This window comes from Microtus oregoni, unplaced genomic scaffold (genome assembly GCF_018167655.1).
Source record: "Microtus oregoni isolate MIOR12 unplaced genomic scaffold, Mior012 000015F_ref0000493, whole genome shotgun sequence".
Classification (NCBI taxonomy): domain Eukaryota; kingdom Metazoa; phylum Chordata; class Mammalia; order Rodentia; family Cricetidae; genus Microtus; species Microtus oregoni.
In genome coordinates, this window is record NW_024543074.1 from 28,192,446 (window position 1) to 28,220,104 (window position 27,659).

Here is a 27,659-nt window from a genome sequence, read left to right on the forward strand (position 1 = left end):
CAGAGGCAGCACTGAGCTGAGTGGGCTGAGAGGGAGTGGGGGGTGAAGGGGGATTTATAAAGGTAAAACCCACAGGGTTGGTGCCTCCTTTTGACGTAGCTGCAATGGCTGTTAGCAAGCATGACTGGATATGAACTTTTAATAAGAATAGGACATAGTTGTATCACCATGGACTCACTCTGATGGAAAGCCACTTCCAGAAGCAGAACAATGAAGGTTAGCAGAAGTTCCTGTAAGTACCGCGTGCCTGAGGGTAATGCTGACCTCAGTTTAACTGGAGATCAGGCCAGGATTTAAAAAACATGCTGTCCTCACTTCAGTGGGAGGCGTATATTAGCTTGGGACGTGCACAGGACAGACTTATGCCCATTGACTTCATTTGTTTAGTTAGATTTATAATACTCTGGCCAAAACAGCACCAAAGGTTATTTTAATAGTCACATGGCCTGAAGGTCTTTTGTGGACCCTCGTCTCCCCAGGAGAAGGACGTGTTTATAGTTGCAGTTTCAGCTCAGTGGGTTTTAGGGGCAATAACAACAACAAGAAGAAGGAATGAGTAAGTCACGCTGGGATGTGGCCCAGGCCTAGAGGCACTCCTGTCAGTAGGTGATACAGACTCACACATGATCACAGCAGCAACTGCGAAGCAGCAGGAGTGCCTCTGAGGGGCAAGCAGTGGGCAAGCTGCCTATCTCTGGCTGAGGGGAGTTGAGGGGCGTGGGGTGGGGAAGGCATTTCCCTGAGAAGCTGCAGTCTCTTCAGGATTTGGAAGGATGAGCAGAGCTGACCCAGAGTACAAGTTTCTCCAGCAAACAGCGAGGGGTGTGTGGTGGTGGTTTCAGTCCAGAAAGTAGCAGTGGGAATGTGGGGTTTTATTTTGCAGACATCAGGAGGCAGAGGCTTTAAAACTTTTAAAGGACTGAGCTCAGAGCCTGCTTCAGGATGGACAAAGTGTGCAGAGTTGCTGGAACTAATTGGGTGGCTAAAATATGCATCCTTCAAACGCCGTGGAGTAGCTTCATCCTGTCCTGCAACCTTAATATTATCTTTAGACATAGGTGATCCAACTTGTGATGTTTAGCCACCCAATATATATGGAGAGAGAGAGAGAGAGAGAGAGAGAGAGAGAGAGAGAGAGAGAGACTTTAGGCGAGTGGCACTTTCTAGCCACTGGGGCTCTCTTCCTCTAAAGTCAGCCAGGGTCTTCTCATTCTGCCTTCTTGTTGGACCAGATATTGAGTGTTTCTTACATTTTTTTTTTCAAATCCCCATCTACGTCTCTTTCTTATCTTGCTCTCACCAAAATGACTTTTGAGAGCTCTGCTTTGGCCAGGGCCCGGCCTTTTCTGGGGCTGTAGATAGGTTTCCCGGAGGTAGTGGGGGCCCCAGCACGTGTCAAGGTGGGGTTGATTGGCAATATGTCAAGGCAGGGTTGATTGGCCATGTGCCACCCTCTGCTCAACCCTAAACAAGACTTCTGAAGGGGTGGGGGCCTTGGCTCTCTTATTTAGCGCATCTACCCCTCTTGACTCTCAGAAGGGAGAAAACTGCATCTGCAAGATGGGTGTCTTCTGCATCCGTGTCTCCACTGGGTGCTCGCTGTACGCGGGCTCCATAGACAAAGTCCACCTGTGGCTGGTGGGCGAGCATGGAGAAGCATCTCTCGGGATGCTGCTAGCACCCCAACGGAACTCGGTGAGCTTCACAGAGCTGAGGCTAGGCTGGCACGGGGTAGGGTGGGAGAGTGGGAGGGGTAGGGGGTGGGCGGGGGAGGGCAAGGCCAGAGAAATCCCAAGGAGCCCTGTGCTGGTTCCTTAGCTCCATGGAAGGCTCTCACAGCCCTGGGAAGCAAAGCGCATGCAGAGAGGCACTCCGTGAGTGCTCAGTAGCTGTTGGCGGCCGCCTGGCGGGGAATAGTCCTGTATGTCCCTCATTTCACAGAACTCCGCTGGACAACTATCTGTAGTGCCGACTGTCGGACCTCTCTATTTTTAGAAGTTAGAATTTCCCATCTTCTCTGCAGATCCTGGATCTTTTTTTTTTTTTTTTTTTTTTTTTTTTTTAAATATTTATTTATTTATTATGTATACAATATTCTGTCTGTGTGTATGGCCAGAAGAGGGCACCAGACCTCATTCCAGATGGTTGTGAGCCACCATGTGGTTGCTGGGAATTGAACTCAGGACCTTTGGAAGAGCAGGCAATGCTCTTAACCACTGAGCCATCTCTCCAGCCCAGATCCTGGATCTTTAATCTTAGGGCTGAGTGGGTGGGAAGGAGGGTGTGGGGTGCACAATACTCTGTGCTGTTCCCTGTTTATATGTGGCTGGTCTTGCTTTCCTTTTCTTCTTATGACTCTCAGATCCTTCCAGATCCGGATGCTGTCTTATGTTCACTTCAAAGGAAGATAGAGAAATAAGGCACTTACTGGGCTTCTCCCTGTCTTGCCCTTCATCTATACAAGTGTTGAGCAAGCTGGATCAGTTCTGTTCCCCAAGCATTTCACCTGAGTCTTGCCCAGTCCTTGGCCACCAGCGAATGTTCCCTAGACCTGCTAGACTCCAGGTCACCTTGAACATTCCTACTTTAAGACAGCCTGCCTGTTAAAGCCTTCCAAGGTCTCCAGTTCTTCCTCTGTACTAACTGCCAAACTTCTTGCTTATTCTATGTCCCTCAGGATCTGGTCTTGTGTGGTTCCCCAGCCCTAGCTTCACGGCCCAGGTGTCATGGAGGCTTGGGGCAGGGCACGAAGACACAGGTGCAGGGGACCAGCAGGCTGGCTGAAGGAAGGTGCTGGTCCTTTCAGCCTTTTCTCTCTCCATGGACTCTACCTGGTGTCTACTCGTCCCTGACCTCGTTCTCTCTATCCGACCCCCTCTTCAGTCCAGGTTTCTGCTTAGAGACCGTCCTCTTGAAATTCTGGCTCAGCCTACACGTAATTCCTATGGATTGTTTGCCTTTGGTGGGGTCTCCCATCTCACCTGTGCTCTCACTGGGCTTCAGGCAGGGTTTCACTGCCCCGCCCCCAGCCTACCTCCAAGGGGGACAAAGAGAAGGAAGGAGAGGGTACCTTTTCATCTTCTGTCCCCAGCGCTCTCATCTTGGTTGAGTCGACAACCCAGAGTGATATCGTGGGGCCCTGCTAGTGCGTGCTCCCTTTCTCTTTCTGGCTTCCTTCGCGTGGCTTTCCCTGTGGCCCAGTGGAAGCAGAACTCAGCCTGGACACCCTGTCCTCTGCCCCTTGTGTTTGCCTACAGGAGGTGGAATTCCAGGTGGATGTGTCAGAGCACCTGGGGCCCCTGCTGTTCGTGAAAGTGCAGAAACTCCATTACTTTCTGGATGATGCCTGGTTCTGCAACTGGATCTCTGTGAAGGGCCCAGGAGACCAGGGAGCAGAGTACAGGTTCCCCTGTTACCGATGGGTGCAGGGCACTCGCATCCTGAGCCTCCCTGAGGGCACCGGTGAGCAGAGGGTGGGGCCTCAGTTATGTGAGGAAGACCGGGCGGGAACTGGAGTCTGGAGGTGTGTGTGTGGGGGGGGGGGGTTGTTTGTTTTAAAGGAGTTGTCAAAGAAGTGTGTTGCTGGAGCTGGCCCAGGTGCCACGGAGGCTCAGGGGAGGGGCGTGCAGATGCAGGCACAGTGGACAGCCGGAGCTGGCAGGGACCAGAGAGAGACTCCCAGTAGACATCCCAGAACGCCTCCCTCCTCCACATCTAGGCTGCACTGTGGTTGAAGACACTCAAGGCCTGTTCAGGAAGCATAGAGAAGAGGAACTGGAAGAGAGAAAGAGTCTGTACCGGTGAGCCCGACTCCAGTGACCCGCGGTGATTAGCAGGGCAGCTCCTGCAGAGCCCAGTCTGATGCTGTTTCCGCCCGGCAGGTGGGACAATTGGAAGAATGGTGGTATCCTGAACGTGGCCGCGACCAGCTTGTCTGACCTCCCTGTAGATGAGCGATTTCGAGAGGACAAAAAAGTTGAATTTGAAGCTTCTCGGGTTTGGGGGTAAGAGCCAGGGTGTCTGGTGTGAGGGGAGGCGAGCTGGTCTAGCCTGTGGCACAGTCACCGTATGGTTTGGTTCTAAGTATAACTGTTGAGCCCTTTCTCCCATTCTTCCCTGAAGGAAAGCAGGTGTCCTTTTCAACTTTCCTATAAATTCTCTGACCTCCTGGAAAGACCTAGATGACTTCACATGGGTTTTCAAGCTTGGCCGCACCAAACTGGCTGGTTAGTTCACTTACTCCAACATCACTCTTACCCCCAAGTCCTTCCCAGTGCAGGGAGATGAGAAAACCGGGTTGGGGGTGGGGGCAGAGGCTTTTGTCTCTCTGGTAAATCTGGGCCAAGCTGGGATGATTTGGCGGGTGTGGGAAGGACCAGGAACGTGGATCTTAGATACACTTACCTCCCATCCCTAGAGCGGGTTCGAAGCTCCTGGAAAGAGGATGCTTTCTTTGGGTACCAGTTTCTCAATGGTGCCAACCCCATGGTGCTAAGGCGATCTACTCAACTTCCTTCCCGTCTGGAATTCCCTCGGGGGATGGAGAAGCTGCAGGCCGAACTTCACAAGGAGCTGGAGGTGTGAACACGGAGGGGGGGGTGCTGTTCCTAGAGAGACCAAGCAGGGAAGCGGAGGCAGCGCTGTGCCAGCCCTTGCTGCTCTCAGATTCACTGTGGAGTCTCAGAACTCCCTGCTGGTTGTCAAGAGGGGGATCCTGCAGGCGAAATCCCAGACCGATCTGGAGAAACAGACGTGGCTTTCCTACTACAGGAGAGTGGATGGCGGAGGATGGCAGTCTTAGTCGGGGTAGAGACAAACTGAAAGTTGGGAAATGGTCCTAGAGGCCATAGGTCCAGAGGGATGCAGGGTAAGGGGATCCAGGTCAGGGCTGGGGTTGTTAATTAGGAACGAATATGGGACAGAGACAACATTCATGGGGCAAGACAGACCTGCACCTGAATCCTGGTTTTGCTGTGTTAAGCAAGAATTCTCTGATCTGTTTCTGCAGGGAAACAGGCCAGTGGGAAAATCACCCTGCCCCTGGCCTGTCCCTGAGCCCAGGACTTAGCACTCTCCACCCCCATGATTCTGGGTACTTCCCCTAGACTAGCTCTGCACGTGCTCCTAAGACCCCATAGACCCCGCCCCTCTGCTCAGCACACTCGTCTCTCTTTCCATCCAGAGGTCACTGCAGGAAACAGGTCGATTTTCTTCTTTCTCCTCTCTTTGTTGGGCACCCAGGGTGGGAAGAAGACTCTCCATGCCAACAGCAGCCCCCATTTCTCTCCCTGTGCAGGAAGGCACTCTGTTTGAAGCCGATTTCTCCCTTCTGAATGGGATCAAGGCCAATGTCATCCAAAGCAGACAGCAGTACCTGGCTGCCCCTTTAGTCATGCTGAAGCTGCAGCCAGATGGGCAACTCTTGCCCATGGCCATCCAGGTGAGCGAACCTGGGGGTGTACCCCAGGGTGGCCTCCTCTGATGAGCCTGCTGCCCAGGTTCTCTCTCCCTTCTCTGTAGTGCCATTCCCTAAGCACTGAGGAGGCACCAGAGGAGGAGATGGGCAGGCACTGACTTTAAGGGGTGTGTGGCTGGAGAAACAGGTTCCTTAGCTTGTGTAAGCTCCGATGCCAAGGATAGAACCAGTCCAGGAAGGATCTTGGGAAGAGTGTTGGGGGGATGGGTGGCCTCTATCCCCAGAGCCCTAGGAGGAGAAGGCTGGAGACTTCTGGGGATTGCACCTAGATGAGAAAGGCCAGCTAAGCTGAGCTCAGGAGGTGGAATGTGGGCTGCTGGGAAAGGCGTTCCTCCACATTTTCAGTGTTAGAATGGATAGAAGAAGGGGGTTACTAACGCTGGGTTTAGGGTCTCAAGTTAAGACTTGGGGGGCGGTCCCAGGTGAGTAGAAGTCATAGGGAAGAAGAGGAGGTAGAACAGAAGGAGAATCAACTGAGCTAGAGTCAAGGACACAGGGAAAGTGGGAGTCAGGCAGGTTTCTCCAGAAACAGAACACTGAGGCCAGAGAGACACCCACGTAGGCTTTGGTCCTGCCAATCTTGAGGTCATGAGGACACATACAAATCCTCTAACTAGCAGCTGAAACCTGGAGACTTGGACCTTTGTGGATAGGAGGTGTTGGAAGATGAGGGAGAGGCCAAGATTTCTACACAAGTGCGGGATGGAGGAGAGAGGGACCACTGAGCCCCTGACATGCAGCTCCTCACTCAACACTCTGGCTTTGCTCCAGCTTGAACTGCCCAGAACTGGATCGGACCCACCGCCAATTTTTACACCTGCGGATCCCCCAGTGGACTGGCTCCTGGCCAAATGCTGGGTCCGTAGCTCTGACATGCAGCTGCATGAGATACAGTCTCATCTCCTGAGAGGACACCTGATGGCTGAAGTCTTTTCTGTGGCCACCAGGAGGACCCTGCCTTCAGTGCACCCTGTTTTTAAGGTAATGTCTTATTCATCATTGTTCTGCCTGTGTTTCTATCTGCCCAAGACACATTCTTGCCCCTGAAGCATCCCTCTGTGGCATCTCAGGGTCCAAGGAAGTAGGATGAGTGGTAGAGATGAACGAGCCAGGGAATGGGAGGTGGTCTCCTCTACATTTCAGTGATGATATTAATTCCCAAGGGGGTGTGATGAAGGTAACTCCCAAGAAGAGGTGTAAAGATTGTATTCTTTTAATATACAAAACATAAATATACACACAGTACAATAACAGATGCAAATGACTTAGAGATTCCATCCAATCAGAGAAGACCGTGCACAACCACTACAGATTCCTTACAGCCTTCTTTGAAAGGTTCTGAAACTGTAGCCTAAGGCAACAAGAGTAGCCTGGTTGACTACAGCCAATCAGAGCAAAGAGCTCATCCATAAAAAAAAAAAAAAAGGATATTGGATGTCTCTGCTCAGAACTAGTCTAGATGACAGTGGAAACATCTGATCTTCTGGGAGTTTTATGTCCTGTAAGAGAGAAAAAAAGACGATAATGATTGTATCCAACATCCTGGCCATGATGGACAGTGCAGAGTCAGAGCAGTAGCCTGAGGGTGAGTTTTTTCTGGGGATCAGGAAAGACTGTTGAAGAGAAACCCAGGGAGGGAAAGCCATGTCAGAAGGCAGTAAGTCGATGCGTGGTACCAGCCAGGCAGCACAGATCAGCACACTCCCAGTGCCGAGGACCAGACTGCAGCCTAGCAGCCGGGCTTCCCTCCTTGTCAAGTTTGTTTCCTGCAGGGACCTGGCCCCGATTTCTTTGGATTTACCCCTCCCACCTTTTCTCCTTCTAGCTTCTAGTTCCTCACCTGCTCTACACCTTGGAAATTAATGTCCGGGCCAGGAGTGATCTGATCGGAGAGAGTGGTTTTTTTTGACAAGGTATGGGGACAGAAATGGGTTTCAGGTTCACTCTGTCCTCTGACTTTAGGGCAGCTTGATTTGACTGCATCTGCCTGTCCTTGGTCCTGTAGGCTATGAGCACAGGCGGAGGAGGCCACGTGGATCTTATCAAGCAAGCCAGCGACTTTCTGACCTACAGCTCGCTGTGCCCCCCTGACGACTTGGCTGAGCGGGGGCTCCTGGATGTTCAGTCTTGCTTCTATGCTAAAGATGCCCTGCAACTCTGGGAAGTCATAAATCGGTGAGGCTGATGGACTGCAGGACGGGTATGGGTGCTGGTGCAGGTAGAGAAGACCAAGGGGATAGGAGGTCTGTGCCTTGGTTGGGGATGGACACCCTGACTTGGCCGTCTGATCAGGGAGCAGAGGGCTTCAGTGCGCTTGCCTGACCTTTGCTGGCAGGTATGTGACGGGAATATTTGATCTCCACTACAAGACTGACGCGGCCGTGAGAGATGACCATGAACTGCAGAACTGGTGTCGAGAAATCACAGAGATTGGGCTGCAAGGTGCCCAGGAGAGAGGTAATAGGGGTCCCTGGCATGGGAACTAAGACACAAGTTCTGAGACCTCTCCAGAACCCTCTCTACCTCTGTGGAATCTTCCAGAAGCATTTCAATCTTAATGAAAACCCCCAAAGGCTTTTCTAGGTGCAGTACGAACAGTGCTCATAAAAAGTTTAAGGCTAACCTCACCCTGAAAGAAAGCTGACCTCCCTCAGAAGCCATCAGCTGTCCATAACTCCTCATTTAGGGCGCGAGGACTCATGAGCCCCTTCCCACTTTTCTTTATAATGCTGACTTGATGCTGTGTGGGCAACCGGCCACCTTGAGCTCATGAATACATCCATCAGGCCTGTCACGCCCGAAAGACACTGTTTTCCTCTGTCTTTATCTCCTACAGCCCATCTGCCCTCTCTTTCACCGTGATCCCTAAGCCTTGGGTGGGATATGATATAGTTGCCATGGCTCCTCTCTTCCCTCACCGCACCCACTCCTGTGCCAGCTTCCACAAGCTCCTGGCATCCCTCCTCACTCCTCCCTAGGCCTCACTTCTAGCGGCTGTGGTGACGTCACACACTAACCGTCCACACCTCTTGTAGGGTTTCCCATCTCTCTACAGTCTCGGGCTCAGGCCTGCCACTTTATCACCATGTGCAGCTTCACCTGCACCGCTCAGCACTCTTCGGTCCATCTAGGCCAGGTACTTCCCAGAGGGAGGCAGTCGGGAATTTGGGTCCTGTAGTGGGGGAGGGAAATGTGAGCATGTGGGCCAAGGGCCTTCGTGTTTAGCCAGGCTTGACCCTAGATCACTGTCTCTCCAGTTGGACTGGTTCTATTGGGTCCCTAATGCGCCCTGTACCATGCGGCTGCCACCACCTACCACCAAGGATGCGACAATGGAGAAGCTGATGGCCACACTGCCTGACCCTCATCAGTCTACTCTCCAGATAAATGTTATCTGGCTGCTGGGCAGACGCCAGGCTGTTATGGTGAGAGTCAGCTATTCAGGGTCCAGAGGATGGATTCAGAGGGGAAGCCATGTGCCCTCAAGGGTCGGGGCCACAGGTTCTAAGCTGCTTCCCCCACCCTGCATCCCAGGTGCCTCTGGGCCAGCATTCAGAGGAACACTTCTCAAGCCCCGAGGCCAAAGCTGTGCTGATGAAATTCAGAGAGGAGCTGGCTGCCCTGGAAGAGGAAATTGCGATTCATAATAAGAGCCTGGACATTCCCTATGAGTACATGAAGCCCAGCCTGGTGGAAAACAGCGTGGCCGTATGAGCAGCTCCAGCTTTTTTCTTGTTTCAGTCACCCCTAGCGAAGCACTGCCCCACGCTCGAGTGGTTGCAGTCCTGCCCTCCCAAGCCCCATCCTCTGCCCCTGCAGGAGCCCCTCTTAGTGCCAGCTTTCCATTGTCTGCTGCAGTGAACAGTTTGCTTTGGATGTGCTACTCGGGAGAGCCTCTCTTCAGCCGTCCTCTCTTCTTTTCCTTCCCTATAAAGTAAATAGTGGCCGTGCTCAGAACAGCACACCAGGGACGCAAGAGGGCGATGCTATCCGTTGTTGTACACCTTTTTTTTGGTTTTTCGAGACAGGGTTTCTCTGTGGTTTTGGAGCCTGTTCTGGAACTAGCTCTTGTAGACCAGGCTGGCCTCGAATTCACAGAGATCTGCCTGCCTCTGCCTCCCGAGTACTAGGATTAAAGGCGTGCGCCACCACCGCCCGGCTGTTGTACACCTTTTATGAGTTGAATAGACTTCAAACCTGAGTAGAGTCTAGTAGCAACAGAAAAGATGGCTTGGACTAATGATAGAAAAGAGCGTGGATTGAATTATTGTAAATAAAATGTTGGCAAAGATTATGGAGCATCCAGACTGTTCTTTCTTTCTACCTGGGGGGATTTGGAAAAGAGTGTAACCATAGCAATTGCCAAGCTGTTTGGATTCTCAAAATTTTCATTTTACAAATCACTTTGAAAATGTAAATGGAGGAAAACTGGTAAATCTTTTAAAATTGCTTCTAGCTGGAGATATTTGGCTTCAAGGATTAAGAGACATGTCTATAAGCTATTTCCCATTTGCCAGTTGGGAAGTGCCAAATCAATTTGACAAGTCTAGAAAACCCCATGGTTCTCTTAGTACAGCATGACTTAACAATGTCTAACTGGGGCATCAGGATGACATTTTGGAAGAATGAATTGGGGGTTTTCTTTCTTCCTCTGAAAACCTGTGTGAATTTAAAAACAAACAGCACAGATAAGGCCAAAGTGTTCCTGTAAGGAAAACAAGTCTGCTTGACCCAGTTCTTAATTCCACGAAAGACGTGTGTACTTGATCTGATCTGTGTGGGTGCCTGTGTGTTACTCGGGATAGAACCTAGGGCCCCAGCCCGCTTGGTGAAAGCTCTACTATCAGACGCCACCTTCATTTAACCCTTGGTTCAACTCTCTTTCTCTCTCTTTCTCTCTTAATTTTAAACAATCTTTTCTCATTTTACATACCAATCCCAGTTTCTACTCCTTCTCCTCCTCCTGCTTCTCAAAACACCCCCACCTTTCCCAGACCCCACCCCCCATTCACTCCTCAGAGAGCATAAGCTTCCTATGGGGAGTCAACAAAGTCTGACACATTACTTTGAGGCAGGACCAAGGCTGTCCCCCAAATATCTATGCTGCGCAAAGTATCCCTCCAAAGAGAATAGGCTTCAAAAAGCCAGTTCAAGCAAAAGGATAAGTCCTGGTCCCATGAACAGTGGCCCCACAGTCTGCCCCAGCCACACATATTTCACCCACATTCAGAGAACCTCATTTGGTCCTATGAAGGTTCTCCCACTTTCAGTCTGATAGCTTATGCTGGAGAGGATGTGGAGTAAGGGGAACACTCATCCATTGCTGGTGGGAGTGCAAACTTGTACAGCCTCTTTGAAATCAGTATGGCGATTTCTCAGAAAAGTGGGAATCAATCTACCTCAAGACCCAGGAATACCACTCTTGGGCATAAACCCAAAGGACACTCAATCATGTCACGTGGACGTTTGCTCAACTACGTTCATAGCAGCGTTATTCATAATAGTCAGAGACTGTAAGGAGCCTAGATGCCCCTCAACTGAAGAATGGATTTTAAAAAATGTGGTACATTTACACAATAGAGTGCTACTCAGTAGTAAAAGACATCTTGAAATTTGCAGGCTAATGGCTGGAACTAGAAAAAACTATCCTGAGTGAGGCAATCAATTCTTGAAGGAAGAACAGGGAAGACTTGAGGGGTGGGAGTGGAGTGTAATGCTAGACTCTGTGAAAACCTTCAAAGTCGGGGGAACATACTATAGTTTCCAGAGCAGAACTAGAGTTCTGGCAGTGTAGGTGCTAGGAGGAGCCGTGGGCAGTGGGGTGAGGACCATAGGCCAGGAAAGCGAAGGCTCTTCTGAAACTGCTGCTGGAGGCTCTTCAGTAACCCAGAGCAGGGTCCTGAAGGTGACACCACAGAAAGGCCAGCTTCTCACTGGGAGCCTGCCCCCGCCCCCCCCGCCCCCCCCCCCCCCCCCCCCGTCCCCACAGAGGCCACACCTCCACTGGTCCTTGCTCCTCAGAAACCACACCCTTTTCCTTGGAGTCCTCTATCTCCCTGGAGCCCATGCCCTTCTGGGAGGCTGTGCCCCATTCCTTAGGGGCCACACCCTTCCCCTTGGGCCTCCACATCTTTGGTTCCTTGCTCAATGCTTTTACATTTTTACAGGTTTTCTCCTCGGTCTCATATAGAGAACAGCCCAAGTCTCCTTGCTTTCTGCCAATAAACTTTGTAGACACTCAGGTTTGTTACAAACGGACTTGTAGGATGAAAACCAAGAGGCCTGGCCTTCATGGGGGTTGACACTAGAGTCAGGCCCCTTAATGTCCCGTGGTTGCTGAGTGGGAAGTGAGGTCATGGGTTACGAGCTGCATTACACGCGTGTATGTAAACATGATTTCTTGCCACAGACATAGTCTGACAAATACATGTTTTTGTCTCTCTGTCTTTCCCTTCTCCTTTCAGCAGGGTCTCTAGGCTGACCTTGACCTTGATCTTCTCTGGCCTCAGCCTCCCAAATCCAGGATTCACAGCTGGGCACCCCGTTCTAAGGTTAACACGTATGTTTTCTTATGACAGGTCATTAAGAGTCAGTAAGGCCAGGTGTGGTGGTGCACACCATTAATCCCAGCTCTCAGGGAGGCAGAGGCAGGTAATCTGTGAGTTCAAGGCCAGCCGGGGCTGCGTAGTGACACCCTGTCTCAAAACAACAACAACAACAACAACCCATACCATGCTTAGCCTCCTGACTGATGGGACCCGGGTATAGTAAAACACTTTTGTCAGAATGACTTAATGAAGATTCTTACAAACAAAAGATTCTGAAACAATACACAGGGTAAGTTTACACTTGGCGAGAAGGAGGCGCCATTCCAACCTGTTTCTTGTTTGTACTCCTAGGTAAATTTAACCAAGAGACTCTAGAGTTTTGCCTTTATCTGGAAAAACATGTTTACCAGCTCACTGCACCACGGGTCCTCTTACTGCATGATCCTTTCCGGGGCATCCTCTCAGAGGTACTCATTAAGAATGTGACCTTGTGGTAAGGTGTGTGGGAAGAGCAAGGCAAAATAAAGCAAAGGCAGAGCCAACAGCAGTTGGTGATGCTTGAGATTGCCAAAGGACTAGTTGCTGCTTGGCTTTTTGTCAGCTCCAGTCATCTGAGAAGAGGGAACCTCAGCTGAGACAACACCTCCATCAGATTGTCTGTAGACAAGTCTATGGGGCATTTTCTTGATTGATGATCAGTGGCGAGGGGCAGCCCACTGTGGGTGGTGACAGCCCTAGGAAAGTGGTCCTGGGGTGTGTGAAAATCAGGCTGAGCAGGTCATAAGCAGCAAGCCAGTAAGCAACACTACCCCACGGCTTCTGCTCCAGTTCCTGCCTCCAGATCCCTGCCTTCGCTTTCCTCAGTGGTGGACTGTGACCAAGAATACGGAAGCCAGTCAGGCGGTGGTGGGCATATCCACGATCCCAGTACTCACGTCGTGCCCTTGGATGTGTGGATCCATTCCACCTTGACTGAAGGTCAGAGAGTTCAGGCCTATTCTTGCTCCTTCAAGGTTCTGACAGGAGGTTTGACCCAGGGAGTGGCTACCTACAGGATGCTTGGCCTAAGATATGGTTGCTGCGTGTCCTGCCTAAACGTCAGAATACTTAACTCAGGATATAGTTACTTGATGTTTCAGGGGTTGAAGAGGTAATCGCCTTGTTTGTTCTTTGTATCATCGTAAAGCAGTCTTTTACCTTCTTCCCCCATAAGCTTGTGAAAAATAAACATGGGTAAATTCAGTATTCACTGGGTTGCCCTCCTGACTCTATTCTGTGTCTCTGTCTATTTCTTTTGTATCTCTGTTTTTGTCTGCCAAATATTCCTAATCCAGAGGCCCTTAACCTATGGAACACACGAACCCGTTGAGGCTGAACCCTGACAGGTGTCACCCAAATGCGGGACCTTGATGCACTCAGGAGGTAGAAGCAGGCAGATCTCTGTGAGTTCAAGGTCAGCCTGGTCTACAGAGTGAGTTCCAAAGCAGCCAGGTATACACAGAGAACTGTCTTGACAAACCAAAGCAAAACAAAACAAAACAAAACAACAACACAAAATCCCCCCCCCCCACACACAGAGAAAAAGGAAGACAAATAAAGCCTTCTTGACCCAAGTTGCTTTGTTTTGGTTTGTTTGTTATTGTCACAGCAGTATAAAGCAACTAAGACAAACAGACATGAAGAAGGAGGGAAGGACGAACCGAAAGCTCTAGACTGGCTTTGATGGGCAAAAGGACGTGTAATCTTAAGCTTTCAACATTGAAACTGAATATATAATCCAAAAAGTAGGTAAAATGAAAAATATGACCTTCAATTGAAAATACAACATTAATATTTTTTTTTTTTAGTATAACAGAAGGTAACTTTTTTTGGTCATGACCCAGGGGAAGCCCCATTGAACAATTTTAATATACTAACTCAGATCCTTGGGACATCAGGGCTGTAATCATTGAATGGTACTCTTCTGGCTCCTCTAGGCTGAGATTTTCTGGGCTGTTGGTCCAGCTTGAGACACTCTCTTTCTGTGTCTGGCCCTCTCCCAGATGCAGACTACAGAACAGAGGGCAACAGTGGGTAGAGGAAGCTTTGGGGTCTTTGTCTGAAAACTTTTTCACAGCTCTTTTTGGACATAGTCATCGAAGCAAAGTATGGCGAGTGCATAAAAGTGAACTTGCATTGTTTTTGGATTTATGCCCAATAATCCATCATGGTTTCCAGAAAATGCGCATCCATTTCTGGGGAGTCCTGCATCCTTTGCAACCCCCTCGTGCTCTGTCCCCAGGCAACCAAGACTGTTGTGGGATTAACTGCTTTGCCTATGACAATCCCCTTTTCTGGTGTCCTCCCCTTGGCATGATGAGTTGAGATTCAACATGTGGCTGTTGTAGTTTTCATTCTTATAGCGAAACAGTGTTCCTTGGGAAACGTATCCCACAGCCTGCACACACAGTGACACTGTTCTTCCCCAAGCCCCAGGACTTCCCCTTTCCAGAATTTTTTTACATATTAGGTGTGATATTGAATGGGAATATTTAGAGAGAGCTCTTTGTCTGGGTTCCAGGTCTTGAAGAGAAATAAAACCCTTTAGGTTTATTCTTTAATCATTATTATTAGTTATCGTTTTGGTAAATTTTTAAAAATTAGGGAGGTTTCCTTTTACTACTAACATGCAGGAGGTATAAATGGATTTGGGTCAATTTTTTCATATTTGATGTGTCCGCTTTTCTTCTCCCCTCTCTTTCTACCTCTCCCTTCCTTTGCTTCTCCTTCCCCTTCACACACGCTGCCTTCCTTTCTCTGCCGTTCACCACCAACTCATCTGGGTCAGCTTTGTGGTTCAGGATGGCATGGAACTCAGGCCAACATCAGAACTGAACAAAAGTTCCCAGGACAAAGCCACACGTGTGTTAAGGATTCTACATAGGTGATTGACCAGGCTACCAATATATTTGAGTTAATCTTGTATCCTGCCGCATTACCGAAGCTGTTTATCGGCTGTAGGAGTTCCCTGGTAGAATTTTTGAGGCCTCTTATGTATACTATCTGTTAGTATTCAGGCATCTGTACTGGCCTGCCCTTGGGGTTGTGACAAGCTATGTCCTCAGCTGTAGCCATTAAGAGCACCTCCTGTGCACATCACTATGTTCCCTTTTAAAAGGGCCCTGTCCTCCTCCCATTTATCTTTCTTTCTTTCTCTCTTCTCTTCTCTTCCTTTTTTCCTTTTTTTTCCTCTTTTTTTTTTTTTTTGCTTTTTTTGCTTTTTTGAGACAGGGTTTCTTTGTGGTTTTGGAGCCTGTCCTGGAACTAGCTCTTGTAGACCAGGCTGGTCTCGAACTCACAGAGATCCGCCTGCCTCTGCCTCCCAAGTGCTGGGATTAAAGGCGTGCGCCACCACCGCCCGGCCTCTTCTCTTCTCTTCTCTTCTCTTCTCTTCTCTTCTCTTCTCTTCTCTTCTCCTCTCCTCTCCTCTCCTCTCCTCTCCTCTCCTCTCCTCTCCTCTCCCTCCCCTCCCCTCCCTCCCTCTCTCCCTCCCTCCCTTCCTCCCTTCCTCCCTCCCTCCCTCCTCTCCCCTCCCTGCCCTCCTCTCCTCTCCTCTCCTCTCCTCTCTTCTCCTCTCCTCTTCTCTTCTTTTTTCTTCTCTTCTCTCTTCTGCCACTCCTGTCCCCAGAGGCCAGTCTCTCCTCTCCCCTTTCCCCTTTTCCATTCCCTTGCCATTAATAAAAACCTCTCCACACGAACTCTGCTGCATGGCATATTTCTCTCTCATGCCGATTTCTGTTTTAAATTACAGCACTATCATATTATCTGCAAATGGTGAAAGTTTGACTTCTTCCTTTTCATTTTGAATCCCTCGATCTCCTTTTGTTCTCTTACTACTTTAGCTAGGACTTCAAGCACCATATTTAATAGATATGGAGAGAGTGGACAGCTTTGTCTTATTCCTGATTTTCATGGAATCACTTTGAGTTTACTCCCATTTAATTTGACATTGGTTGTTGGCTTTTATTATGTTTAGGTATGTTCCTTGTATCCCTGATCACTCCACGATCTTTATCATGAAGGGGTGTTGGATTTTTGTCAAAGGTTTTTTTCCAGCATCCAATGAGATGATCATGTGTTTTTTCTTTCATTTTGTTTATATGGTGATTACACTGACAGAATTTTATATGTTGAACCATTCTTGCATCTCTGGAATGAAGTCTACTTGATCATGGTGGATGGTTTATTTGATGTGTTCTTGGATTCGGTTTGTCAATATTTTATTGAGTACTTTTGTATCAATGTTCATGAGTGAGATTGGTCTCTGCAATTCTCTTTTTTGGTTGAATCTTTGTGTGGTTTTGGAATCAGGATAACTGTAGCCTCATAAAAAGAGTTTAATTACAAGCTAGTAGTTTCTATATGTCTTTTTTATACCTCTTTGTTATGCTTACTGCTTATTTTATTTTAGAGCAAGGGTTTTACTATGTAGCTCTGGATGTCCTGGAACTCATTGTTTAGGGCAGGCTGGTCTTGAACTCTGAGACCAACACTTGCCTCCCCAAGTGCTGGAACTAGAGGTGTGCACTCCCACACCTGGCCTCGGTGTTTTACTATGAGAACATTACAAAAATACAGATAAAGAGCTATACAGGGTGACATGCAAGGGACAGTGTATGGCACTTCTGTGAGTACTATCACCTTCTAGAAACTTCCATATACTCAGCCCTAGAAGCTCTGTGAACTCTTTCCTTCTGTCTTTTACGGAGGTTTGAACTCAGAGGTATGGTTCATAATAGGCTGGGTGGAGAAGAGGGGTGCTGTGTGTTCAGAATCTCCTTGCAGAATTTGTTCCCCAGCTGTGAGAAAGGCCTGCATCTTGCTGTTGGACAGAGGTAGATCAGAGTGTTTCTTCATGGCCAATTTTACAATAAGCAGCCTGCTTACCCACTGCTCCCCTCGGAGCCTCACACACAGCCAATCTTCTGTCTTGAGGTGTATCCAGTCTTTATTATTATATCAATGTAATTAAACAATGTGTGATACTTTTAGTGTGTGTGTGCGCGTATGTGTGTGTGTATGTGCACGTGTGTGTGTGTGTGTTGTTGAGTGCAGGCATGTCCATGTGGGGGTCACGGCCAGCTCTCAGGAGTTGGTTCTCCCTTCCACTGTGGGTTCCAGGAATCCAGCTCAGGTGGTCATGGGTGTACAGTGATTGTGAAGTATCTTATTGGGGTTTAGTTGGTGTTTCCCTAAGGGCTAATTATGAGACATTTTCGTAGACTTATTGACATATGTATGGTATTCTTTGTAGATAGGTGTCTTAGTTAGGGTTTTTATTACTGTGAAGAGACACCATGACCATGGCAATTCTTTTTTTAAAAAATAATTTATTTTTGTCTTATGTGCATTGGAGTTTTGCCTGCATGTATGTTTGTGTGAGGGTGTCAGATCTTGGAGTTATAGACAGCTGCCATGTGCGTGCTGGGAATTGAACCTGGGTTCATGTGGAAGAACAGCCAGTGCTCCGAACCGCTAAGCCATCTCTGTAGCCCAGATCATGGCAACTTTTATAAAGAAAGCATTTAATTGGAATGGCTCACTTACAGTTTCAGAGGTTCAGTCCATTATCATCATGACAGGAGCATGGCAGCGTGCAGGCAGACGTGGTGCTGGAGTGGCTGAGACTCCTACTTCTTGAAGGCAACAGGAAGAAGGATGAAACATTAGACGGTCTCCTGAGCATAGGAAACCCCAAAGCCCATCCCCCACAGTGACACACTTCCTCTAGAGATCTGCCTGCCTCTGCCTCCCCGAGTGCTGGGATTAAAGGTGTGCGCCACCATCACCCGGCTGACATTTTTGTTGTTGTTGTTGTTGTGTTGGGGAGGTCCTATTCTATTCCGTGGGTGCCCTGGAGCTGGAGTTGCAGGCGGTGTGGCTGTCTGCTATGGTTGCTGGGATCTGAACTCAAGTGCTCTGGGTGCAGAGTCACCCTAACTACAAAGGGCAGCAAGCACTCCTAACCACTGAGCCATCTGCCCAGCCCAAGAGACACTACTGAAAAAGGCTTTCATTAAAAAAAATTCATTTATGGTGATATGCAAGATATTCATCAGTGTGGCTATAGGATAGGGCTAGTTCAGGCGCCCTCTCCTCAGCTGCCCAAGGAAAAAGCTGGGGACATCTCCTTGGACACCTGGGAACCCCTCTAGAGTCAAGTCTCTTGCCAACCCTAAAATGGCTTCCTTAATTAAGATATATACTTCCCTACTCCCATATCCACCTTTCCTCCATCCCAACCATCCCATTCCCCCAAGCTCTCCCCATCCTCCCCTTCTCCCTTCTCTCTCCCCATCTCCCCCACCCCACCCCCACCCCCAAGCTCCCAATTGTTTGCCTGGCAATCTTTTCTACTTCTAATATCCAGGGGGATAACTATATGTTTTTCTTTGGGTTCACCTTTTTATTTAGCTTCTCTAGGATCACGAATTATAGGCTCAATGTCCTTTATTTGTGGCTAGAATCCACTTATGAGTGAGTACATACCATATTCATCTTTTTGGGTCTGGGTTACATCACTCAGGATAGTGTTTTCTTTTTTATTTATTAAAAATTTCCACCTCCTCCCCTCCTCCTATTTCCCTCCCACTCCCCCCACTCCCTCTCCCCCTCCCTCTCCAGTTCTAAGAGCAGTCAGGGGTTCTCTGCCCTGTGGAAGTCCAAGATCCTCCCCCCTCTATCCAGGTCTAGGAAGGTGTGCATCCAAACAGACTAGGCTCCCAAAAAGCCAGTACATGCAGTAGAATCCAAACCCAGTGCCATTGTCCTTGGCTTCTCAGTCAACCCTCATTGTCAGCCACATTCAGAGAGTCCGGTTTGATCACATGCTCGTTCAAACCCAGTCCAGCTGGCCTTGGTGAGCTCCCATTAGATCAGCCCCACCATTTCAGTGGGCAGGCATACTCCTCGCGGTCCTGACTTCATTGCTCATGTTCTCCGTCCTTCTGCTCCTCATTTGGACCTTGGGAGCTCAGTGCAGTGCTCCAATGTGGATCTCTGTCTCTGTCTGCATCCATCGCCACAACCTGGTGATGTGACAGAATTCACTGACTTCCCACGGGGGGATTCACCCTCTCTGAAGAGTGTATGGGGGTGGGATGAGGGGAAGATGGGGGGAGCGGGAAGAGGGGAGGATGAGGGAACTGGGATTAGTATGTAAATTATATATAGTATGTAAAATATATATATATATAACTTACTATATATATATATATATATATAAAAACAACAATAATAAAAGAATCAGTCTTTCAGCAGAAAATAACTTCCCTTGGAGTCACCTGGGAGGAGCTATTCTACATTCCGATGTTGGTCCAGCCTAAGGCACGTGACAACATTCCTGCTTCCAGTGATGGCAGAGAGACTTGACTGCGGTTTGGTCCAGTCAATAATGAGTCTCAACAGCTAAGACAGGAGTCACCCTGACTTCTCAGGCACAAGAAGAACGGGATCTTCTCACTGAGGAAAAAGGAAGGCACCTGGGAATGATGCATTAGTGAAATAAGTTTGACTCCCTAAGACAAACACCAAACATTGCCTCTCACACCAGGTGCTAAAAAAATATTGACCTGGGCCAGAGTAATGACTACAGGAGGGGGCGGGTGGAGGAACAGTAGGAGGTGGGACAACAGTGCTAAAACCGAATGAAGGTAGGAAGCAAATGCTGGTTTCCTCTAGCACAATGGAATGACTAACACTTGGTGTAGTACTTAGTGTAAGCAGAAGGTAACAAGGGGTTTTTGAGATGTGGATGTTAAACATCTTGATTTGATCATTACACATATTGAATTATTGTAGTAAACCACTTGACCATATACAACTAAAACAATGAGTGGTTAAACATGAAATTCTTTGCCCCAGTCGCCTAGTGAGCAGAACAGTTCTTATGGGATTTGTAAGACAAAGAGCAGGAGTGTGGAGGGTCTGTGTCTGGCCTAGTTTTATCTAAGCTGTGTGGGGGAGAGTGGTCCTTTGCAGCCAGCCCTTTACTGAATGTAGAGTGGGTGGGAGATATTTCTTTAACTAACATGTTCTCCAGGATCACAGTGGTAAGGGAAAAGTTCAACACTGTCATACGGCCCCATGGGGGAAATTTATCCCAACAGAAGTTTAGACACTGTGGAGGGGCTCTTACCTGAGAGGGCTTTCTCTTAGAGCAGGTGCAGGCAAACGATGCCAGGAGTACAGCCACATCTCAAGATTTAGGACAGTGAATAAGTCTACATGCCAGCAGGGAGAGTTGCCAGAGGCTTCGTCTCTCATTCTACATCTGCCGTCTTCCCAGGGCCACAGGAGTTCTTACAGGAGAGATGAACGAGCACTCTTGACTGGCAGGAATGAAGTTGCTTTACTCGTAATGACCATGAGGAGAGACATCAGCACACCAGTGACAGCCATAAGGAGTGAAGTCACCAGTGACGACCATGAGGAGTGAAGTCAGCACGCCAGTGATGGCTGTGAGGAGTGATGTCACCCCACCAGTGATGGCTGTGAGGAGGGACGTCACCCCACCAGTGATGGCTGTGAGGAGTGATGTCACCCCACCAGTGACGGCCGTGAGGAGTGATGTCACCCCACCAGTGATGGCTGTGAGGAGTGATGTCACCCCACCAGTGATGGCTGTGAGGAGTGATGTCACCCCACCAGTGACGGCCGTGAGGAGTGATGTCACCCCACCAGTGACAGCTGTGAGGAGTGATGTCACCCCACCAATGATGGCCGTGAGGAGTGATGTCACCCCACCAGTGACGGCCGTGAGGAGTGATGTCACCCCACCAGTGACAGCTGTGAGGAGTGATGTCACCCCACCAGTGATGGCCATGAGGAGTGACATGGTCCCACCAGTGTTGACTGAGTGGTTGATTCGGCTTTCCTTTCTGATTAGGAAGGGTTTTGTGAAGACTGAATTTGGTGAAAGACCAACCAGATCCTTTCCGGTTACTTCATAGAGACCCTGAGAAGATTAGCGACCTTCCACGGGTAGGGCAGGGATGGAACTGCACTCCAGCACAGACCCTAAGGCCTGTGCCCTTATCCACTGCTCCAGTCTTCCTCTCTTATCTCATGTCCAAGTTTATTCCCCTATGGCGATCACAAAATCTCAGGTCCAGCTTTTGCGTTAATGTGTTCTAATCTTGTTTTGATTTGGAGGAGTTTCCTATTGCCTGATGTTTCAAGATGGTGATGATGAGATAGGCATTCCAAAGACCACCTGGAAAAGCTTCATGCTGGCTTGGTAATTCTCATTTTATAATTGGAAACAATAGATGCTGGTAATTGGTGGCTTTTCCTCCTAGAAAGGAATTTCACTGTGGGCACAATACTATAGCAGCCTCTCGGTAGTTGTGCCTATGTGCCGATGATATGAAGAAAAACAGATATAGATGCATAGCTAGAATAGATGAGTTTAGATATCATCACTGATGGCTGGCTACAGGCGCATCTGTGGGTCGAGCCATCTTCTCCGTGATGTCGTCTATGAGAAGAGGTGGTGCAGAGTAGTTCAGTGTATTAGCTAGCATGAGTTGAGGTTAGAAACTTAAAGGCCAGAACTGAGCTGGGTGGAGCTTAGGTTTCTTAGCCTGGAGAAAGCTTAGATGCTCCAGGAGCCTCTGCCAACACCTGTTTTATTGCCTTGACCTCTGGCCTTAAGGAGGAGTAAAGGATAGCCAGGAAGCACAGCCCTGAAGCAGGGAGCACAGCCCTGAAGCCGGGGAGCACAGCCCTGGAGCACCGCTCTCCCTTCTCTATAGGAGGGTACTTCACCACCTTTGGCCCTCTGTAGGGCGCGTGCAGAGATAGGATTTGAGATAGAGTGACTGCGTCCTGGGAGAGAGCTCTGCCTCTTTCTTTGCCAGGATTTTCTGTCTTCCCACTTCACCAACTTCACTGGTCTGGGAGCCAATCGTCAATAAAACTAACAACCATCTTGTGTTTGGCCCCAGTGGTTTCAAATAACTTAGTAGAAGAGCAGGGTTGACTCAGCCGAGTATAGAGATCTGCTGCTTTCCTTCATCTGCCTTCAGACAGACAGACGGACAGATGGAAGCTGGGATTTCCTCTTCCGATGCACGTTAGAGTCAAAATGCTGATGTTGCACGTCCCCAGATCTTGTCTCCAGTGTCATAAACTTGAATGTCCCCACACAGCTCACTGCTTAAGCAACGTCTTTGTCACTGCTTACTTCTCCCTCTAGGATGGCTGGGGCGGGGATGGCCGGGGCAGGGAGAATGACACTCTTCTCTGCACCTCACCTCATCCCAATTTTCCTGCCTCTTGCACTGACTGAAAGTGATAGTTCCGAAAGGATCCCAGGCTGGTGAGATGACTCAGTGGGGAAGGATGCTTGCCATCAAACTGACAACTTGAGATCTCACGGTGGAAGGGCAGAACTGAGTCCCACAGGTTGTTCTCTGACACACGTGTGTGCCCACTTGTGCACACACACACACACACACACACACACACACACACACACACTGTGGCAGGGGCTCTTTTCCCATCAATAAACTTTAAAAAAGTTATAAATGATCCTGGTATTAACAGCCTCACTCTGGTGAGGTTAAAAATAGTAAAGCAGGAGGGGTCTGTAGCATTCTAAGGAGTTTGGTGCTTTCAAATGGGAGAGAGGGGAGGGGGTTCCTTTGTTCCTAAAGCCGAGGTGGGTGATCTAAGAGATGTTGTCATCAAGATTGGGGATGCCTACAACAGAAACATTATACCCAAATTATTTTTGGGTCTCTTTGTCCTAATTTGGAGTTCTACTGCGGGAATAAACACTGACCAAGAGCAACTTGGGGAGGGAGAGCTGATTTCAACTATTTCACCTCACGTTCTGGTCCGTCACCAAGGGAAGCCATACAGGAGCTCAAGGCAGGAACCTTGAGGTGGGAACTGACGCAGAGACCACAGAGGAATACCAATTACTTACTGGGTTGCTCTCCATGGCTTGTTCTTCCTGCTTTCTCATACAGCCCAGGCCCCTCTGCCTAGGGGTGGCATTGCTCACAAGGAGCTGGGCCCTCTCTTATGTTTCAGGAATCAAGAGATTGATGCACGGGCTGGCCTGCAGGCCAGTCTTTGTGGGCAACTCTTCAAAGCTCAAAGAGTGAGATTAATCTCTTCCTTGTGTTGAGTTGGCAAACACTAGCCAGCACACTCTCTAAAGCCATTTTCCACCCTTCTGTGCCCCTCTCTTCCCTGGGAGGAAGGTGGAGAGTGTATTAATGGGCTCTAATGCTCTCTGGTTTCTAGCTGGGTTTGCTCAATGGGTCGCGGGTCGGTGGGAAGGGGGTGCTCCAGCAGATCATAGAGGGAGCAAGGGAGGTGAGCTATAGTGCATACTCTTCAGCTTCCTTCCTAGAAGGCCATTAAAGGCTGAGAGGGGCCAGAGAGATGGCTCAGTGGTTAAGAGCACTGACTGCTCTTTCAGAGGACCTGGGTTCAGTTCCCAGCACCCACATGGTGTCTCACAACCATCTGCTACTTCAGCTTCAGGGGATCCAATGTCCTCTCCTGGTTTTCATGAGCATTGCATGCTCATGGTGTACTTACATCCACGTAGGGAAAACACCCATACATATAAAATAAGAAAAACAGAGGTAAAATAAACTAAAAACACTCTGCTCACTTTTATTTTTTTTCTTTTTTTTTAATTTATTTATTTATTAAAGATTTCTGTCTCTTCCCAGCCACCGCCTCCCATTTCCCTCCCCCTCCCCTAATTAAGTCCCCCCCTCTCAGCCCGAAAAGCAATCAGGGTTCCCTGTCCTGTGGGAAGTCCAAGGAACCCCCCACCTCCATCCAGGTCTAGTAAGTTGAGCATCCAAACTGCCTAGGCTCCCACAAAGCCAGTACGTGCAGTAGGATCAGAAACCCAGTGCCATTGTTCTTGAGTTCTCAGTAGTCCTCATTGTCCGTTATGTTCAGAGAGTCCGGTTTTATCCCAGGCTTTTCCAGACCCAGGCCAGCTGGTCTTGGTGAGTTTCCAGTAGAACATTCTATTGTCTCAGTGTGTGGGTGCACCCCTCATGGTCCTGAGTTCCTTGCTCGTGCTCTCTCTCCTTCTGCTCCTGATTTGGACCTTGAGAATTCAGTCCTGTGCTCCAATGTGGGTCTCTGTCTCTGTCTCCTTTCATCGCTTGCTGAAGGTTAATATTCAGGAGGATGCCTATATGTTTTTCTTTGGGTTCTCCTTATTTAGCTTCTCTAGGATCACTAATTATAGGCTCAATGTCCTTGGTTTATGGCTAGAAACCAAATATGAGTGAGTACATCCCATGTTCCTCTTTTTGTGTCTGGCTTACCTCACTCAGGATAGTGTTTTCTATTTCCATCCATTTGCATGCAAAATTCAAGAAGTCCTTGTTTCTTACTGCTGAATAATACTCTAATATGTATATATTCCATACTTTCTTCATCCATTCTTCCATTGAAGGGCATCTAGGTTGTTTCCAGGTTCTGGCTATGACAAACAATGCTGCTATGAACATAGTAGAGCATATACTTTTGTTGTATGATAAGGCCTCTCTTGGGTATATTCCCAAGAGTGGTATTGCGGGGTCCAGGGGTAAGTTGATCCCAAATTTCCTGAGAAACCGCCACACTGCTTTCCAAAGTGGTTGCACAAGTTTGCATTCCCACCAGCAATGGATGAGTGTACCCCTTTCTCCACAACCTCTCCAACAAAGGCTATCATTGGTGTTTTTGATTTTCGCCATTCTGACAGGTGTAAGATGGTATCTTAAAGTTGTCTTGATTTGCATTTCCCTGATCGCTAAGGAAGTTGACTCTGCTCACTTTTAATAAAATACATTAATCTCATGAAAGTTGAAACTGGAATGGTGGTTACCGGGCAACTCAGGACACAGAGTGAGAGGAGGCATGGGGAAGACTGGCTAGTGGGTGCTACAGGTAATTCTAGAAGCAAGAGGTTCTGGGGTAATATAGATGCTTTATAGATGCTTTGGGGTGACTATAGGTAGTGATTATGCACTGTACATTCCAGAAAGCAAAGAGAAAAGATTTTTTAAAAAAGCTTTATTGCAAAGAAATGGCAAATGTTTGAGGGAATAAGCATGTTCAACCTGATTTAAATGAAGGGTACACACATGGAAATGACAGGTGTCCCTCAATATGTATAACTTTGTGCTTTTGTGTATCAGTTAGAACGTAGAAAAGGAGATAGATGGGGGGCCATGAAAAGCACAGGGGCTCTCTCTTTTACTTTCAAACCTCTAGGTCCAAACAAGGGCAGGCTGAGGCAAGCCAGGTAGAAAGGGTGATGGGTGCGAGGGGAAGTGAGAGAATGCCTCAGCTGAGGAAACCAGGAGCCCCGCTGCTGAGGCTGGCTTGCTGGCATTGCCCAATTGCTATCAATCAACCACATCTCCCTGGGGCAAGCAGTTCATAAAGATAACACGGCCTTGTTGAGATAAACAACCACAGGAGAGGAAGCCATTGCAATCCCCTCTTCTCAACCGAAGCCCTTTGTCCACCCCTTTGAGAGCCCTTATCAGCTTCCCCTCCCCAGAGACCCTCTGTTTCCAAGGCAGAGATATTGCCAGCCATGATTAGCTCTAATAAATGCAATCTCATCGCTTGAGGTCAAACTCTGGTCTCCTTCCTCACTGTAGTTCCTTTATTCTGCTCCCCTAAATCCAACAAAAAGAGCTCAGAGAGGACTTCAAGATTATTTTATCTGATTTGTCATTATTGTGTGTGCGTGATGTATGTGTATGGTGTATGATGTGTGTGTGATGTGTGTGTATGATGTGTGTGCATGATGTGTGTGCATGATGTGTGTGTATGATGTGTGTGTGTGATGTGTGTGATGATGTGTGTGCATGATGTATGTGTACGGTGTATGATGTGTGTGTGTGATGTGTGTGTATAATGTGTGTGTATGTGTGTGTGCATGATGTGTGTGCGTGAATGCTGTTTGTCTGTGAATGTATATGGGTGTGGGGTGTGTGCGGGTTTGTGGGTGTGCACAGCATGGTGTGCATGTGGAGGTCAGAGAATAACTTTCGGGAGTCTGTTTTCTTCCTCCACCCCATGTGGTGGGTGAGTCAAATTTAGGCCGTCAAGCCGTGTGGCAAGCCCTTTTTCCTGCTGAGCTAGCTCTCTGGCCCCAGAATGGACTCTAAGGTGGGGAATCACAAAATAAGTAATCTTAATATTGAAATGGAATTATATTATCAAAGAAGAATGATTGAGAAATTGTTGGTTTGATCCAAGGAGTCATTGAGTAAAGCACTAATCAAAAGGAGTGGGGGTTAATAGGAAAGGGACCTCACCTCTTGAGACTCAATGCTGAGTCCCTCATTTCTCCACCTCCTGAGACTCAATACTGAACCCTCATTTTCTCCTCCCTTCTCTTGTGCATGTTTTTAAACTTCCTTTTTATTTATTCTTTGTGTCTTTCACATCATGTATCGTGATCCCATTTGTTTCCCTGCCCCTTTGTATCCACTTTCTGCCCTTGTAGCCTTCCCCCCTCAAGTAAAATAAAATAAAATTTAAGAGATAAAAAGAAAATCAAAGGAAAAAACCACTCTCTTCATGGAAGCTGCAGTGCGACACATTGAGTCACACAGTGAATCCTTTTGTCCATGTATCTTGACTTGTAAGTGTTCATTGCAGGGAGTCATTGGTTGGGTTCAAGGCCTCTGGTTTCTGCTGCACTATTGATGCTGGGCCCTCACGGGAACTCCTCTTGGATATCCTGTTGATGCCTTGTGTCGTGGAGATCCTGCAGCTTGGGTCTGTAGGACTGGCCCCTTCACGTGCTCCAGTAGACCATAGATGGGGCGGACATTTGGGGTGGGCCAACTCACACCTGGTTCTGGGCCTGGGTAGTTGCAGGGTTTGTCAGCCCGCCAGCTGTCCCCTGTCCTCATCACCAGTGTGAGCTCTCCAGCGCTGTCCTGGCTGGTTCACCACTACAGCGATGAACACAGGGCGGGGCCAGCTCTGCTTTCATGCCCGTGAGGGTCTGCTCTCCCACACCTACACCAGCAGGGCCAGCTCCACTGTGCTGCCCAGGTGAGGTTCAGGGCCAGTCCTCTCCCTAGTGCTGCACCTGGTGAGGGGCAGGGACAGCTCTCCCACTCTCGCGAGCAACTGCCACAGGCACCATATATGCCACAGCACCACATGGCAGATGAGGGGCAAGGCCAGTCATGTTCTCTGGGCCAGTTCACTCCCACTCCTGTCAATAGGGTCAGCTCTGCTGTGCTGCCCAGGAGAGGAGCAGGGCCCACTTTCCTGAGTGCTATAGCTGGTAAGGAGGAGGGGCCAGCTCCCTCGTCTTTCACAGGCATCGAGGGGTAAGGAGGGTATCTCCCCCTCGTCCATGCCATCTCATGACAGATGAGTAGTAGGCACAGCTCTCCCATGCTCACAACTTCAGGGCTGGCTCACTACACCTCCGCCAACAGAGTCTGCTCAACTGGGCTGCCCGGGAGGGGTGCAGGGCCTGCTCCCCTGAGCCTGTTAGCTAGTGAGGGCAGGGGCAGCTCTCATGCCCTTATGACCTCAGGGCCAGCTCTCCCACCTGCCTCAGGCACAGAGGGGCATCTCTTCCCTTCTCA

At 48.8% G+C, this 27,659-nt stretch overlaps 1 protein-coding gene across 1 annotated transcript; it reads left to right on the plus strand.

Annotated features, from left to right (window-relative positions):
* The first annotated feature begins 1,560 nt into the window (after positions 1-1,560).
* Alox15 (arachidonate 15-lipoxygenase) lies at positions 1,561-9,190 on the plus strand. Its single transcript, XM_041665391.1, is given in 15 exon segments — positions 1,561-1,695; positions 3,258-3,462; positions 3,719-3,800; positions 3,882-4,004; positions 4,123-4,226; positions 4,418-4,578; positions 5,297-5,440; positions 6,248-6,457; positions 7,302-7,376; positions 7,378-7,389; positions 7,482-7,651; positions 7,812-7,933; positions 8,512-8,612; positions 8,734-8,901; positions 9,011-9,190. Coding segments are annotated over 15 exon segments (1,992 nt in total).
* The last annotated feature ends 18,469 nt before the right edge of the window (positions 9,191-27,659 follow it).